The 15,975-nt window shown below is 35.3% G+C and overlaps 1 protein-coding gene across 9 annotated transcripts; it reads left to right on the top strand.

The window, feature by feature from the left end:
* Nucleotides 1-670: 670 nt before the first annotated feature.
* LOC111369689 (protein EARLY FLOWERING 4-like) lies at nucleotides 671-4,735 on the top strand. 9 transcript variants are annotated; one of them, XR_002698222.1, is made up of 4 exons: nucleotides 671-1,154; nucleotides 1,556-2,246; nucleotides 2,826-3,564; nucleotides 3,659-4,279. XR_002698222.1 is itself a non-coding variant. In XM_022991294.1 (2 exons), exon 1 carries the CDS (start codon nucleotides 724-726, stop codon nucleotides 1,132-1,134), a length of 411 nt encoding a protein of 136 aa, XP_022847062.1. In that variant the 5' UTR covers nucleotides 677-723; the 3' UTR covers nucleotides 1,135-1,154; nucleotides 1,556-1,631. The 9 variants fall into 9 exon arrangements, 1 of the variants encoding a protein (XP_022847062.1); XR_002698220.1 differs by having other exon boundaries at nucleotides 673-1,154; nucleotides 2,939-4,279; XR_002698218.1 differs by having other exon boundaries at nucleotides 673-1,154; nucleotides 2,826-4,279.
* Nucleotides 4,736-15,975: the final 11,240 nt, after the last annotated feature.

Genomic DNA, 15,975 nt, shown 5'->3' with positions numbered 1-15,975 from the left:
TAATAGTGAAAATGTCAAAAAAATACAGAACAAGGATGTTTTGTACAATAACATTGAAAAGATAGTAACCTTTTGTGTTAATTACCTTTTTTTACACATGGCATTTTCATAAGATATATAAGACCATTAAAATTTGTCAACATTACTTTAAATTAGATTTTGTGATCATGTTTTTTTCAGGTCGAAAATATGCACACAAGTAACCAAAATATTTTTTCAATTGCTTTTGATCATTTTAGTGGAATCAAATCAGTTAGGTTAGGTCGAGAGGGCAATTTTGAATTGTATTTGAAGAAGAAAGTCTATGATAAAGAAAGGGTAGCAGGTTTATGAAAAAAATATATTAAATGGGTAAAAATCATGTATCTTTTCGTCATGCCTCATCGGCTTTTTAAAGTATTTGATTGTGTTTAAAAGTAAATTAAATTTGATTTTAAAAAAATTGAAATTATTTTTTTAAGTTACTTATCTCCTCGAACACGAATATTAATTTTTTTTTATTAAAAAACTAAAAAGTAACTTTTAATAATGTAATCGAAAAATCCGCAGTCTTTGTGGAGGCCGGAGGCGGTTGTTATTTTATTCACACAACGGCCTTGATTGGCATTTCCCCTTTTCTTTAACGCAATAAATTAATTAAAAAAAAGAAAAAAAATATGTACTATAAAAAATGTAAATGCAAAAATAAACGTATGAAATGACAAACACGATTCATCCTCGATCATGGACGACGATTTCCAAATTGAAGCCGCCGCCAATCGCCCGAACCACCGCTACAACGGCAGCGGAGGTGAGAACGAGGACGGCGAAGGAGAAGCGAGCGGCGACGTGGAAGCATGGGAGATTTTGAGCAAGGGCTTCAACGAGGTACAAACTGTGTTAAATCAAAACCGTGTTTTGATTCAACAGGTGAACGAGAATCACCAGTCGAAGACTCCTGATAATTTGGCGAAAAACGTTGATTTGATTAAGGAAATTAACGGGAATATTTCGAAAGTACTCGGTCTTTACTCGAATATGTCTACGAATTTTTCCAGCGTCATCAGACAGCAGCCGGTAATCGCCTCTGGCGATGGGAAGAGTATCGCCCTTGAAAATTATAGCAACAAAGCATTGGAGGATGTTAAATCTTAAAATGACCGATTCCATATCCTGTAACTTTCGACGACTTTTTAATTTTAGTCAGATCTAGATGTGTGTCCTTGTGCGTGCGTGCGTGCGATTTTAATGATGGTTGTCCTTAGGTCAGTTTGCTGTGTCTGAATAAAATTTGATTTTAGCTGTTCGAACTCGCTGAGTCAGTTATCATGATTACTCGCCTGGCTTATTTGGTATTTAATTAAATTGGTTGTGATTGTGTTTTTCCTTAGGTCAGTTTAGCTTCTCATCATAAAACTTGAGTTTTGCTGTCCGTGTCACACCGAGTTAATTATCATGATTATTTGCGTGAATATGTGGTATTTCATAGCAGCGCAATTCGAATTGGTGATGGTGGTGATTGATAATTATGATGCTCATATAGTTTTCCTGTCTATCTTGTGTTGCCTATCTTAAGGGTTGATGATTGATGATTGATTTATGAGCTGTTGGACTACCTTTTAACTACATTGATTGCTCGCAGATGAAATGAGGTAATTTTTACTTAATTGCTTTAGGTTTCTGTAAATTTCTTATAATTCTGGGATAGTGGAATAACTAGACGTTTCATAGTTTCATTAGGATAACAGATATAATGCTACTTTCAGAAAAAAAAAAAGAAAACCAGATATGATGTTTTACTTGATATTCTTTATAATCATGCAATTGGCTCATTGAATTTCAGATTCTTCTGATATATACTAGGCTAAGGACCTACGATTATATATCTTTGCATAATGTTGAAAGCTTGAAATTATGAATAGGAAAAGGACATCTTTCAGTGGCCTTTCTATTTTATTGATATGAGATCCCAGGTCAAAATTGTCCTGGAAGAAACTTAATCATAGTAAGTTGTTTCCTACTTTCATTTAGAATCAATATCTACTACATTTGTTAAGTGTTCTTTCGGTTCATAGTGAAAGGCTGGAGGAAGTAGGTAACTAGTGATTGTTCTCACCTGGGCTAGAGACTAGTGGTATTTAATGGCATATCACTGAACTAAGGCTTGCCTCACCTCACCATAGTGGAGGGGAATTGAACTATTACAGTTTGATTAAGATGGTGACCTCTAAAGCCCAGGCCTGCCCCAGCCCATTTAGTCTTTTTAGGTAAGTTATTTATTTATTATTTTTTTTTTTGTGATTTTTTTTTCTATGTATCATCCCAGTATAAATTTTTTTTTGTCCCATCGGGCTACGCACCTGCCCCTAACCATCGCAAAAGTAAGATTTAATTGTTACTTTTGTGTTACTGTGGCCATTCGCAGGATATAGATTTGTATGGGGTATGCATGTATACACTGATTCACATATATGCATATATAGGAATGATGTAGGCCAACATTGGGGCTTCTGGATTTGTAGAGGTTTATAATGGGTATTAATGGGTAAGCTTGAAGATCCTAGAGATATCAAGAGAAGAAAAATTAATGGTTTTTTTGCATCCCCATCAACAGCTCCTGGAAATAGTAAATTTAAAAAAACTAATGGAGAAAGAGGAAGAATGCTAGGCTTTTCATTTCAAGTAGAAGAAAGGGCACCAATCTAAAAGGTTTTCGTAGCTCCTAAATTTTTTGTACCGAATTCTTCTTTTAATCAAAAAATTATTCTAGTTTTTGTACTTCTATTATTCCTTATTCCTGTAGGAACTATATATTTCAACTTATGAACTTATTTTGGATAATCTAGAATTACTAGAGAGAGATGGAATGCACTGGCATCATCGGGGCGTTGGTGAGTTGTTGTCCGACGTGTTGGAAACATCAGTTGGTGTGTATGACTTAGTTTTTGGTTTTGTACAGTTGGACTCGTCGCTAACACTTTGCCGACATGTTGGGAGATACGTTGTGTCGGACACCTACACGACGTCGACATGAGTTGAAAATGCTATGGTGTGACCGAAATATTTTTTTTGTTTTTGTAATAGTTATACATATTGTCAACAGGCTAATGGATACATAGCCGACACGTTGATATGTCGAATTAAAAAAATAAATCATTTACTTTAGAATATAAAAGTGATATAAAAAACTTAATATCATATTAATCAGTGTGTGTGGGATGTGTCATGTTGGTACATTTTTGAAAAAATTGTGTGCCGACGTGTCTGCATCGATGCTTCCTAGCCCACAACCAAGACTAATTTCGTAAGATTCTGCAATTGTAAATGCAACAATAACTAAGTTTTATCAGTTATTATCTTTGAAATACTTGAATACTTTGACAATGACTGTTTGAAGATAAAGTGTGGCGAGTTACTTTATGAATACATGATTTCACCGGACAAGATAAAATCTGGAAGTTGTGCAATCAGTTAAGGTCATTTGGTAAATATGCAAATAAACCCAATACAGGTCTTTTCTTGGAGAACTTTTAGATGTGATCACTTTCCAGATGGCAGTGGCAAAGAACATTCAACGTGACTATCGTTTGTACTTTGACACTTCACTTCCTTTTCGTTCCCAATGCCTCTTCCTTTGTTGATCTTGTAACTTTCTATCCTACTTTGGCTGACGACATAGTGTATCCAGAGAAATGAACAGCTGAGTCCGAGCATGATCCTAGTATGGTTCTGTTTCGAGTTGTGTCTATGAAGGTACCTGGCTTAAATGGCCCTGAAACTTGGGCACAGCTGCATATCCTTGTGGACTCCAAGTCAATGACCCATTTTATATCCAAAAGATCTTCTTTTGCTTCAGTTGGTTTTAGTGGAGATGATGTGAAGAGTAGCTTCTACTCCAGAGAAAATAGATGGATTTTTGGAGTTCTTGTTTGTTTGTTACAATTTATATTCCATTGGATGACTTTGTCTTCTTGTTCTGTGACCACCTCAAAATAGCAGTTTCTTAAACTTTGGATTGACTAAGTTCCTGATACAGCCTGACATGTAATAAGTCTCAGTAGTATCATTGTTTCATCATTTGCAGGCATCTTTAATGCACAACCGGAAACAAGTTGAAATCTTCAACTAGCATTTTTAATCGCAGCCTAGTCCTGTGTTTTAGGTTTAATGGTAATTTGGAGTGTGTTTGGGGCTTTTGCACTCAACTTGTGACTACACAGTCACAAACTTGCTCGATTGAATTGGTATTATTGTTCTTTTGCCATTAATTGAATTTATGCAATCATGATCTCTTTATTCATAGATGGATTCTTTTTGGTATGACCTCTTGATAGAAAGGTGTGCAGACAATAACACTTTTTTTTTAAACTTATTTTGGTGCTGTAGCCTTTGATTTGACATCTCCATTTGTAATTTTACCTAGTTTATTTTCGGTACAACCTCTTGACAGAGAGGTGCACAGACAATAACACATTATATTACTTTTTTTTATTTTTTATGCTGCAGCCTTTAATTTGACATCTCCATTTGTAATTATATGTTACCTCTCCGCTGTATAATTATATAATAATGAAGCCGCCCCCCGGGGCATAGCTCAGTGGTGCAAATGACAGGAGTGATGTTATCTCACGTCTTACTGACAGTCGCAGTGTGGGGGTTCGATTCCTGAAATATGGAATTGGATTCCTTGTAAGCGCAGTGTACAGACAGTTCTTGTTTCTTGGCCTACTGAGATACATTCCGCAATTTACCTCCCTCACAATTTCCCAATTTTCCCCCCCCACAAAGCTCTAGAGGCGGGACGGGGTTCAACCTTTTTTTTTTTTTTTTTAATGATCAAGCCATCCATGTACTATCAATTGTTCTGCGAATCTGCTCAGGCTTACCATGTTTGACGTCAAATACTTTTCTGCAGTCAGAGTAACATACTTTTGACTTGTGCAACCAGCTAATTTCCTTGGCATTCCTCTTGTTTGAGTTGTCTAATTGATCGATAGCTTGGTGAAGAATAGTGGGTTCCTAAATCTAGGAGAATTTAGCGGGAAAGGTTGTATAGGTCGAAGAGCTCATGCTTTGACATCCTTGGAACCAGGAGCACGAAAATGAATCATTGTAATGGTTGTTGATGGATATTTTTCTGGACAAAAAGATAATAAAGAGGAGAAACGTAGAGTAAAAACACCAGGCATTGATCCTATAATCATAAAGCATCACACCCACAGTTGGAATTACACTTCAAAATATAAAGACAATTTCTCTTAAATCTCGATTACTAAATTCTTCTTTGAGTCAAGTATTACACGAGTTGACAGACTTTAATTACAGTTCCAAGAGGGCAATTTCTTGACTGGGAACTATTTATATTGATTGTTGAATCAATTGTACACCTTTTAGAATATCAAAGCCCCCCTCCCCCCTCCCCCCAACAAATTAAATTAGTTTTTATTATTTTTCTCTTATGTTTAGCCACACAATCTTCTATAAAATAATATTACTCTTAAAACAAAAACTTTTCTTCTTTTTCAACTACCAATTTTCCAAAAAAATTACTATTCCACCCATTAAAATTTGAAATAATGAAGGCCAAATGGGGGCAAAGTTCCATAATAATTAATATTACGGCCTAAACTAAAGCTAATTCATATAGTTTACTCAATTATAGAGTAACACAAGTTTACCAAAATACCTCTAGAGTGAAAGTACTATAGATGGTTATAGAGACAAAAATAAAAGACACATAATCAGCTCATTTTGAATTGCAAGATGTCATATATTTCCCAAAAAAAGTACTGCTATGCTTGTTTCTTCTTGATCATTTTATCGTCGACATCATGGAATCTGCACTACATATATGTACGTAAGTGAAGTTTTGGTTGCTGGAAATGCGTAAATTACACGTTTTAGTAGGAATAGGAGAACCTCTTGGAAGATTGTTACCTTTAAAAATGACAGTGCTTAATTTTTCATCCTCTTGGGTGTGGGAAGATCTATTGGAAATCACCTTGTTGATTGTTCATGTTCAGTACCTTCTACTTCTAGTACGTAGGTTCATTGCATTTATGGTGCTGTAATTATTCTAAATCTACAAACTAGATGTAAATTAGAACTTAGATAGTGTTATCCATCCCATTTTTTGCATCCCAGCTGTCAATCCTTAATGTACTTAGATTTTTAGAAGCAATAACTTGCTTCGTTTTTCAAGTGTCAAGTTGTAGGGATAGATTAAAGTTGGATGTAAGCTTATATGTGATTATCATAATTCGGGTTTTAAACCAAATGCCCCTCCAACTTGATCTGTCGTAACTGTTTTAACATGGACAATGATCATGTTCGATTGGTGTCTTATGTTGTTGACTGGATAAAAGTACTTTGGCAACTGCCAGCACGTGAGCTTCTTTATTACTGAAGTTTCCGACTTGAAGTTATTTTCTCCTTCCAATGTGGCCCTGAGTATAGACGAAGTAGGTGATCGCTTAAGGTCTCGCTTTGATGAGGGCCCCAAATTATATAAAGTTAATTGTTGAAAAAAATGAAAATTATACTTATGAAATTCTGAAAATAGAATTATCGTATGCAAACATAAAAAACTAATGAAAATTGAAAATACAAAAATCTTTAAAAAATATATATAGCAACAAACTTATCACTTACATTTATTTATCACAAATATTACTTTCCCTATTTATAATTAAGTTGACACTTTATCGTCCAAACATTCATTTTCTTTTTTTAACCAAATAAAAGGTCTATTTGTCTTTTCAAATTTCATCTACAACAATTACGATCATTATTTTTTCAACCTAACAAGATATAAATTATTTCACTTTGAATTAAAATTTTGAAAATTCAATGCAATTTGGTTTGATCTTGTTGCCATTGTTACAGCTTTACATGTTTCTTTCTTTCTTTCTCTCTTATCTTCAAAACATATATTACAGAATATATATGTTGTTATTATATTGTTTTGTTTTAATCTCATGATAATAATATTTTTAAATATTTGCTGAAAGTACTTTGAATTTAATAATTCTTTGTTCTTGTTCATTCAGATACTTCTTATTTTAAGTTAATTTCTTATAAATTAATATAAAATTAGAAGTTCGTTTGTATTTGATCATCATTTTCATTGTTTTGTTACACTATCTTTTGCAGTTACATTCTCCAGTTTTGTACATAAATCACTCAAATGTATATTCAATTTTATTTGAAATAGTTATAGTGAGAAAATAATCATACAACATCAATTAAAATCTAGATTTTAATTTAAGTCAAAATTGACAATTAATTTTAACCACATATTTTATGGGTTCCAAAACTTTAAAACCACATTTTATCTACTTTTATCAAAATCTACTAAAAATTTGATTTTAAGGGTTGTTTGAGCCCCATTTTTCTCAAAAAATGCATTTTGAAATAGTGTTACGATGGAGAATGTGGTTAAAAAATAAGGAAAAGTTTTGAATTTGTGTGTAATATTATTTTATTGAAAAATGTGTGGTTCAAATTGTGTCAAATCACTATTGAATAATGTATTTCTATGAAAAATGAGATTCAAATAAGGACTTAATCTCTATCAAACAGGCTAAAACTTTATACAAGGAGACTCAAAATATAGGGCCTCAATTTGATATTCGCATAAAGCCCCCAAAATATCAGGCTGGCCCTGTCCTTCACATTGTCTAGGGGAAGCTTGTTCGGCAGTTAATTTAAAATTTTCATATGCAGGGCAGCATGCTTCTTCAGTGACTATGGTTTATGTTTTTAATTGAGTTATATGAAGCTGCATGTGTTATCTATTCACTTTTCATGGGAAATACTTGATTTTACTTTCGACCCCTGAAATTATAGCATATCAGCCTTCAACAGTTCATAAAAGAATCTCATCGGTAAAAGACAGCGCTGCCTGTCTTCTTGTATCATGCAGATTTTTCTTAGAGCTTCCCTGCTCTGTCATTTACATTTCTGTTCTACTTTTTGTATTTATTTGGGTTTTCAACTTACTTTTGTTATGTACAAGAATTCCTGCATTATAATGTTCTATTCAGAATAAAATCAGTAGTAAAGGCAATTCAAAAGGCATTCAACTGCCGCATTTATGTTGAGATTAACGCTGCTTGTTTTTTGGATAACACTCATGTCTGTCTTTAAATTATGTGCTGCCAATCGTCTTCATATATGTCTGCTTCACATTGAAGTCACTGTTTAAACATTGATAATCAACATCTTTGAACATGCATCTATTAACACACCGCTTCGATTCATGAGCATTAAAATCTGAGAACATGGTCAAATTTCAATTTTTCTACAATTAGGTTTGCAGGCTGTGGTTGCTTATGATCTCTGTTTATATTTTAGGGAAAACTGCAATGGAGGTACCCAACCTATGGCAAGTATAGTCCGTGACCTATCAATTTTGTAGCAAGTTAGTTCATGGTTTTATTTAGCATTAAATATGTACACGTTTAATTGCTTTTAGCATTTAGTGAGTTAAACATTCTTTTATTGCAATAAATTTGAATTTTGTACTGCGAGGTATCAACGATTTTTTATTTGTTAATAAATTATTTTGGCTTTGTTTGTGTAGCTCAATGCTACTTTCTCCAGGCAATTTGACGGGAAGAACAATTGCAAGCTAAAAGCATCGAAAAGACGGTAACCCGAAAAACAAAGCAACGTAGGACGAGAGCTACACTTGTCAATAACGTGCGTTGGGTATCAACTTTTTGCAACCTAGGTTGTGAGATTTGTCGCAAATTTTCCAATAATTTACATCTTTTTGGTTCATCACATTTTGGAAGTACATGATGTAAAAATTATTCCACTAGCTCAAGCGGCCCAAGTCATGAAACGAGACCCACAAACGGTTTGCTTAAAAGTGCGACCTTTGGTTCAACTCGTGATGCCAATCGGTCTGAAATACGGTTTGAGGCCCATAGTTCAATGCGAACCCTTCGATAATTACTCTTCAAGATGAATCATTCTATGATTTTGACCAAATCTAGTAGGAGTTATTCATAAACAGATTGAATATCTTAATAGAATTGATCTGATCAAATTAAGCTATAGCCAACCACAAATCACGGAGAATCCTTAGCAATCTTGTTTAGATGATTATCCTATGCCTATAAATTCCATGGTAAGTCAAACATTCAGGTATCATAATCTACACTACTCTGAACTATTTTTTCTTACTTTCTATTCAACATTGATCTCTCTCTCGACAAACTTTATTGACTAGGTCGTCAAAGGGTCATCGATCAATACCACATCGGTGTCCCTTTATCTTTAGCGGTCCTTTCTTGTTCTACTTTTCTTGAGTTCTGCAAGATTGTTGGTGGCCCGATTGATTCGATTTCCTCAATTTTAGTATCTATGACAAAGTTGTGTTTTGAAATATTGTCTTTTCAAGTGCCTTCACTTGACCAAGTTGCTCATAACGTATTCGGTCTTCAAGAAATAAACGACCTTCACCATATGCCGGTTACATAACACAGATGAATCGGAAGGAAAAGTAAGCACGATTGAATCATCATCTACCAATGATGGCTCTGGAAGACGGTTCTTGTAGACGGTCGGGGAGGAAGCATAAGACAACTCGATCTAACTCGAGAAAATCATTAGATGTGACTAGAGTGTCAGCTAGTCCCGTAAAAGAAGAAACCTTCTTAAACTTCTCATTCGCTTTTCTCCTCTTCAAAGCATTAAGTGAAGATCATATTGCCCACAACATGATTCGATTTGCAATCACTCGATTCATCAAATTAAGTGGGCAACATAAAGCTAGGTCATTACCAAGAATTTTCATACGTCTCTTTGCTATTATATAATAAGGATCACGTCTTGAAAAATCAGAAGGAATACTTCTTAATTCTACTGAAGTATGGTCCCATAAGATAGAAGAAATTGACAATCCCTCTGATTTTTTTGGTATTGCTAAGATCTTCGAAATACGCTCCTTCACGATCAGGCCTTCGACAAGTTGCGAGTTGATGCAATGACCTACAGGAAAATAAAATAAAAACCTCGAACCAGTAAAACATATTGTGAGGAAATAATCGATGAAACTCACCATGTGACCACATTAAAGGAAAACAATAATCCTCTGGACAAACGCAATCGTCCAACGCGCGAAAGTAAGACCCTCTCTAGTCCTTAATTCTAGAAGAAAGTCCAGTTATTAATTGATCAGTATTTTTCTTACATTTAAGGAAAATCGGCTTTTTGACCATCATGTTCGCTTATGAAGTAATCGTGCAACAGCTCTTGCATGCCAAATGAGATATTGTGTCTCTCGGCCAAGACTTGGAGAGCTAAGTCAATCTCCAAAAGTTCGGCATGAGTTGATTAAGTGCAATTTCAAAATATTGCAACATCATCTCAACTATTTGTGGAATTGGAGATCGAAAGTCATCTTTAAATTGCAACTCATAAAAAAATATAATATGTACATTCCATGACACTCTTTCAAGCAACCGCGATGGGTGGAGTTGAACGAATTCTTATCAAGTCGATCTCTGTTAGTTTGCTTGGTGTGTTTTTAGTAAACATGATATCACTTGCGTTTGCATGACTACGTTCATAAAGACTAGGCTTAGGATCGCCATCGTCAAGACCTGGATTGATCTGAAGACCTGGATCGACTGGTTCACTATTAATACAAATACTTTTCGGATTAAGGAGAGAAACAAATCCTCGAATCACCAATAAATCTTGCTAATGTTGGCTTGTCCGGACAGTCCAAGCTTGTATAATTGTCTAGCCGAGAGTTTTTGCTCGGATAGTTAGATCTACTTACGCCTCCAGTTAGCTAATAATCAAACGAAATTTTTTACGAAACATTATGAAAATCATTCCAATCCATTGTTCATAAAAACAACTATTTATTAGTGGTTTTACTCTATCATGGGTCAAAATAAACATGGAATCAAAATCAATGCAACCACCAATAAACTTGGAAAGATATTCAAAGAACGCTCGAGAACATTCAAAAATAAACAACAACTTAAAGATAGGAAAGGGACTCACCGAAATCTCTGAAATTACTTGGAATTAGCTCGAGCCATATGAGAAGTGAAGAATGAAACCTTTAAATTGTGAAGGAGGCACGATAAACGAAGTGGAGAAACGACTTTCAAAATTTGTTCAAAATCAACAACCAAATGTGTGCACTCGACCTTTAGATGAACAAATTTACCGATTAGACTAGTCTTCTAAGGTGAGGTACATTGCACGATCTATTATTTATTAGTGAATCATGAAATTCCTGATATCTATATTATTAATTTATTCACCAATTAATGGTGTGCTATGTCACCAAGCTGCATGCATGCCACGTTTGCGACATTTTTAACCATATAGCACTACTAAATACCAAGTGGAATTACTTGCCACATGGCATCGCTTGTCGCGTGTCAATAGAAGCCACACGGCTTCCAAACCATGCGGCCAAAAAAATAATACAAAAAAAAAAAATCAAATGTTTTAAGTGAAAATTGATAAAAAAAATTGTTCGGTAATTTTTCACATTATGTCAAACGACTTTCGAGTCGTACAATATCAAAAATTTAAATGGCTTTCAGTAAAAAATTGGTACTAGCTGAGCTATGCGGTAATCTTCCAAGTATATCGCGCGGCTTCCAAGCTCTACGGTACCAAGAACCAAACAGGTTTCAAGTAAAGATTAGTATAAAAAAATTGCATGACTCGGTACGTCACACGGTAATATCACAAGTGTTGCATGACTTTTGAATCATGCGGTAATTTTCAAAACTTCGACTCGACAAGCGTACGATAATCTCCCATAAAATTTTAGAACGATCTCCACCCACGACTATAAATGACAATACAAGCTTGGAGTCCAGCTTGAAAGACTATTTGGAATTTGTTTGGATTTTGGTTTTTAGTATCAATTTTCGATTATAAATAGTTCGATTTTTTTGATACCATATGACTCGAAAGTCGTTCAGCATAGTTTGAAAAATTGGACAAGTCGTGCCATTTTGTAGTATCGATTTTTGCTTGAAATATTTGATTATTTGGTATTATTTTATTTATTTTTGACCACATGGCTTTCGTCGTGCGACTTCTATTGCCACACGTCAAATGATGCCGTGTGAAACTAAATGCCCCTAAAGTAGCATGCATGCCACTTGGTACATGCATGCACTTACCACTCAACGTAGTAGGTTGAGTGCACAATCGAGTTGTTGATTTTGGACAAATTTAGGGAGTCATTTCTTCACTTCATTTAGCATGCCATTTTACAATTTAAAAGTTTCATTCTTCACTTCTCATATGGCTTATCGGGTTGACTCCAAGCAGCTTTAGAAATTTTGGGACTCACTTTTTCAAGTTCATATTTTATTTTTTGAATGTTCTTCAAATATCTTTCCAAGTTGTTCGGTAGTCGCATTAGTTTCGATTCTATGTTTATGGAGTTTTGATCCATGATAGTGTGAAACCACTGGTGAATAGCTGGTTTTATAAATAATGGATTGAAGTGATTTTTGTGATGTCCCGTATGGAATTCCATCCGTAATTTGGCCAATCGGAGGTGTAAGAAGATCTACACATTCGAATGAAAATTATTGACTAAATGACTATACAAGCTTGGATCATCCGGACGAGCCAACACTAGCAGGGTTTATAGTGATCCTGGGATTTGTTCTTCTTATGAAGTTGATTCGAAAAGTATGTGCATTGATAGTGGTTTGGCTGATCTAGATCTTGACGGTGGTGATCCTAGACATAGTTTTTATGAACAAAGCCTTCCAATCATGAGTGATATCATGTTTAATAAGAAAATATCAAGCAAACCGACGGAGATTGACTAGATTAGAATTCGGGATGCCAATGATATTCTAACATCCGTTCACCTTCGTCTACCGCAATTGCACGAAAGATTCATGGAATGTCATCGGTTGGATGTTTTTCTATGAGTTGCCATTTAAAGATGGCTTCCGATTTTCGATTCCTCAAATAGTGAAGATAATGTTGGAATATTTTGAAATTGCAAATAGTGAACTCATACTCAACTCTTTGCGATTGCTCTTAAACCTCCAAGTCCTGGTCGAGCGGTACAATGTCTCATTTAGCATGTCAGAGCTGTTGCATAGTTATTTCATAAGGGAGCAGTTGGTGAGAAATGTCGTTTTTCCTTAAATGTAAAGAAAAATACCGATCGATTGATAGTTGGACTTTCTTCTAGAGATAAGGGCTGGAAAAGGATCTTATTTCCTCCTATTAGGCGATTTGGTTTGGTCGGAGGATTATTGTTTTCCTTCAACGTGATCACGAGGTGAGTTTCGTAGATTATTTTCTCACAATATATTTTAATGATTCAAGGTTCTTATTCTATTTTCTTGCAGGTCATTGTATCAACTCTCAACCTGCTAGAGGCTTAATAATAAAGGAGTGTATTTCGAAGATGTTCGTAATACCCAAAGATTAGAAGAATTGTCAATTTCTCCTATCTTCGTATTTCTTGGGAGATCATACTTCGGTAGAACCAAGAGATATTCCTTATTTTTCAAGACATATGGTCCCTATAATAATGGCGAAGAGAGGTATGAAAATCTTGGTAATGGCCTAGCTTTGTGAAGTCCGCTTAATTCGACTGGTTGTGAGATTGCAGATCGAATCATATCAAGGGTAATAAGATTTTTGCTTGATGCTTTGAAGAGAAGAAGGGCGAAGGAGCGGTCGAAAAAGGTTTCTACTTTTACGGGGAAAGTTGACACTCTAGTCCCATCTAAGGATTTTTTTAGTCAGACCGAGCTGCCTGATACTTCCTCCTCGGCGGTCATCCAAGGCTATCATTGGTAGATGATGTTTCGATCGTGCTTACTTTTCCTTTCAATTGATCTGCGTTCTCTAACCTAGGGGTGGTGGCACTTGGTAAAGGTCTTCTATTTCCTGAAGACCAGACACGTTATGAGCAACTTGGTCAAGTGAAGACATGGCTCAGATTTTCTAGGCTTAATGTTTTTGCACACTTCATTATGGATAACCCAATTGACTTAACCTAACTTGTTTTGTTGACTTAGGAATTGCAAGGTGTTATTTTTCAGGAGAACGAAGTCATTAGACAGGCCAGAAGGGTCCGCTCGCTGCAAGATGCAAATGCCTCGTTACGTGGAGAAGTCGAAAATTTGAATAATGGGTTAGCTGAGAAATTAGTAAAGAAGGAGCTTGCAAACTTGAATGAAAATTTTGGGGGGGGGGGGGGATCAAATTGCTTCTTTAGAGGATTGAATTAAGAATTGTTAGCTGGAAGTTGAGATAACTACCAGAGCCTTCATTATGAATGTTTACAAATAAGGCAAACATGTTAGTTGGGATGTGGAAAAAGCGATTGCTAAGTATGTTGAGTTGTGCCAAATGCTTGCTATGTAGAATATGATGGAAGAGCAGTTCGAAGATGAGGATGTGTCTAGCATGAGGGTTGGGGTGTCAATGATGGTCAGGCTTAAATCCCTTTAGCAGTACATTTTCCAAGTGTACTTCTCCGGTACTATTTACTTTCAAACTCTCGTATTAAGTATGCGGGTCTGTCTTAAGTAGTAGGTTTTGCAAGTACGTATTTGAACTTATGTCTTTCAAAATTATGTAATATGTAAACTAATTGTGGCCGTGTGCTAGATTGTCTAAAAACTCTTGATCAAATATTAAACTTGAAATTTCATGCGGAGTACAATAAAATTATGTACAAATTTATGAACATAATATTTAAACAAAAATTGAACTTATTGAAACACTTTCCAGTTTGAAAGATAGAGTAGACTCACAAACAGATTTTTACAAAGAATTCAATTAGTTTAGTCCATCGGACACAATAAGGTAATGTCATTGGCTAACTTTAAGGTTATCCTAGCTCGAAAGCAGCTGAGTCCTCATTTGGATTGGTTCCAGTAGGGCAACCTTTGTCCAGATGGCTTGATGACAACTGTGTGGTCATTTTTATCCACATAGCTTGATAGAGGCTTTGTGATCATCTTCATCCATATGGCTCATGAAAGTCGTGTGATATCGGTCAACGTTAGAATTTGAAATAATTTTTGGTAATGTGCGTAGGATCTTAATGACCCAAATTTCAAGGCTTCCTAATTTTCAGCTGATGAGATAATTCTTGATCCTGATGAGTAATACATTTTGCCCCATTTGGTTATATCTCCTGAATGCAAAGAGAAGTTTGGATTGTCGTTGGCAGAAATGCTATCGGCTCTTCGAGCTTATGTTAGTGTTAATTCTGGTGGTAGTAAAAAATTTAAAAAGAAAATTTCAAAGCATGTAATGAAAGAAAGATGATATCCCGTGATGAAGGGATGGCATTTGTGTCATGCTTAGTTTAATTTCGTTTGGACCGTCCATAATTTTGTTTACCAATTTTCCAAAAAGCATGGAGAGGTTAGGACCACCGATGGCAGAAATGCTATTGACTCTCCGATGCCTGAGTATGAGTTTCGAATGAAAATACAAGAATTGAAAAGAGTTTAGAAGACTTAGAAATAATATTTGCGAAGATAGATGACATTCTAGTTATTGTCGACATCTTTACCATTCGAAGTGCGTAGCTTGGATGCTCCTTGTCCAACCACTTTTGTGATTAGGTATGGTCTTTCCCAATTCTCTGCAAGATTATTTGCACAGCTTCTTTAGTGTTTTGGAATACTCTTCGTAGCACCCACTTGACTTCTTTGAAGGTTCTAGCTTTTACTTGCTGGTTGAAGTGTTGGGCAATCTTTTGTTGATATGCAGTTGTTCGAACCATTGCTCTCTTCCTTTGTTCATCTGCTAGATCTAACTCATCAAAAATTCAACTTGATTCTGCTCGTCGGTTGTCCATTCGCACCGAAATGTTGATATGTCTATTTCCACTGGTATGATAGCTTTTATATAGTAAGCTAATGAAAATTTTGTTTGTCGATGTTTGAACATGGTGCCATAGAACCAAATCACTCCATGTAACTCGTCTGTCCTTTTTCCCTTAGCATCAGA

Source organism: Olea europaea, chromosome 20 (assembly GCF_002742605.1).
Source record: "Olea europaea var. sylvestris chromosome 20, O_europaea_v1, whole genome shotgun sequence".
Taxonomy (NCBI): domain Eukaryota; kingdom Viridiplantae; phylum Streptophyta; class Magnoliopsida; order Lamiales; family Oleaceae; genus Olea; species Olea europaea.
Note: the sequence above shows the minus strand (reverse complement) of the source record. Positions and strands in the feature narration are given on the sequence as shown.

What these genes read in the sequence shown, in the direction of transcription:
- LOC111369689 (XM_022991294.1), top strand. Translation starts at nt 724, where the DNA reads ATGGACGACGATTTCCAAATTGAAGCCGCCGCCAATCGCCCGAACCAC.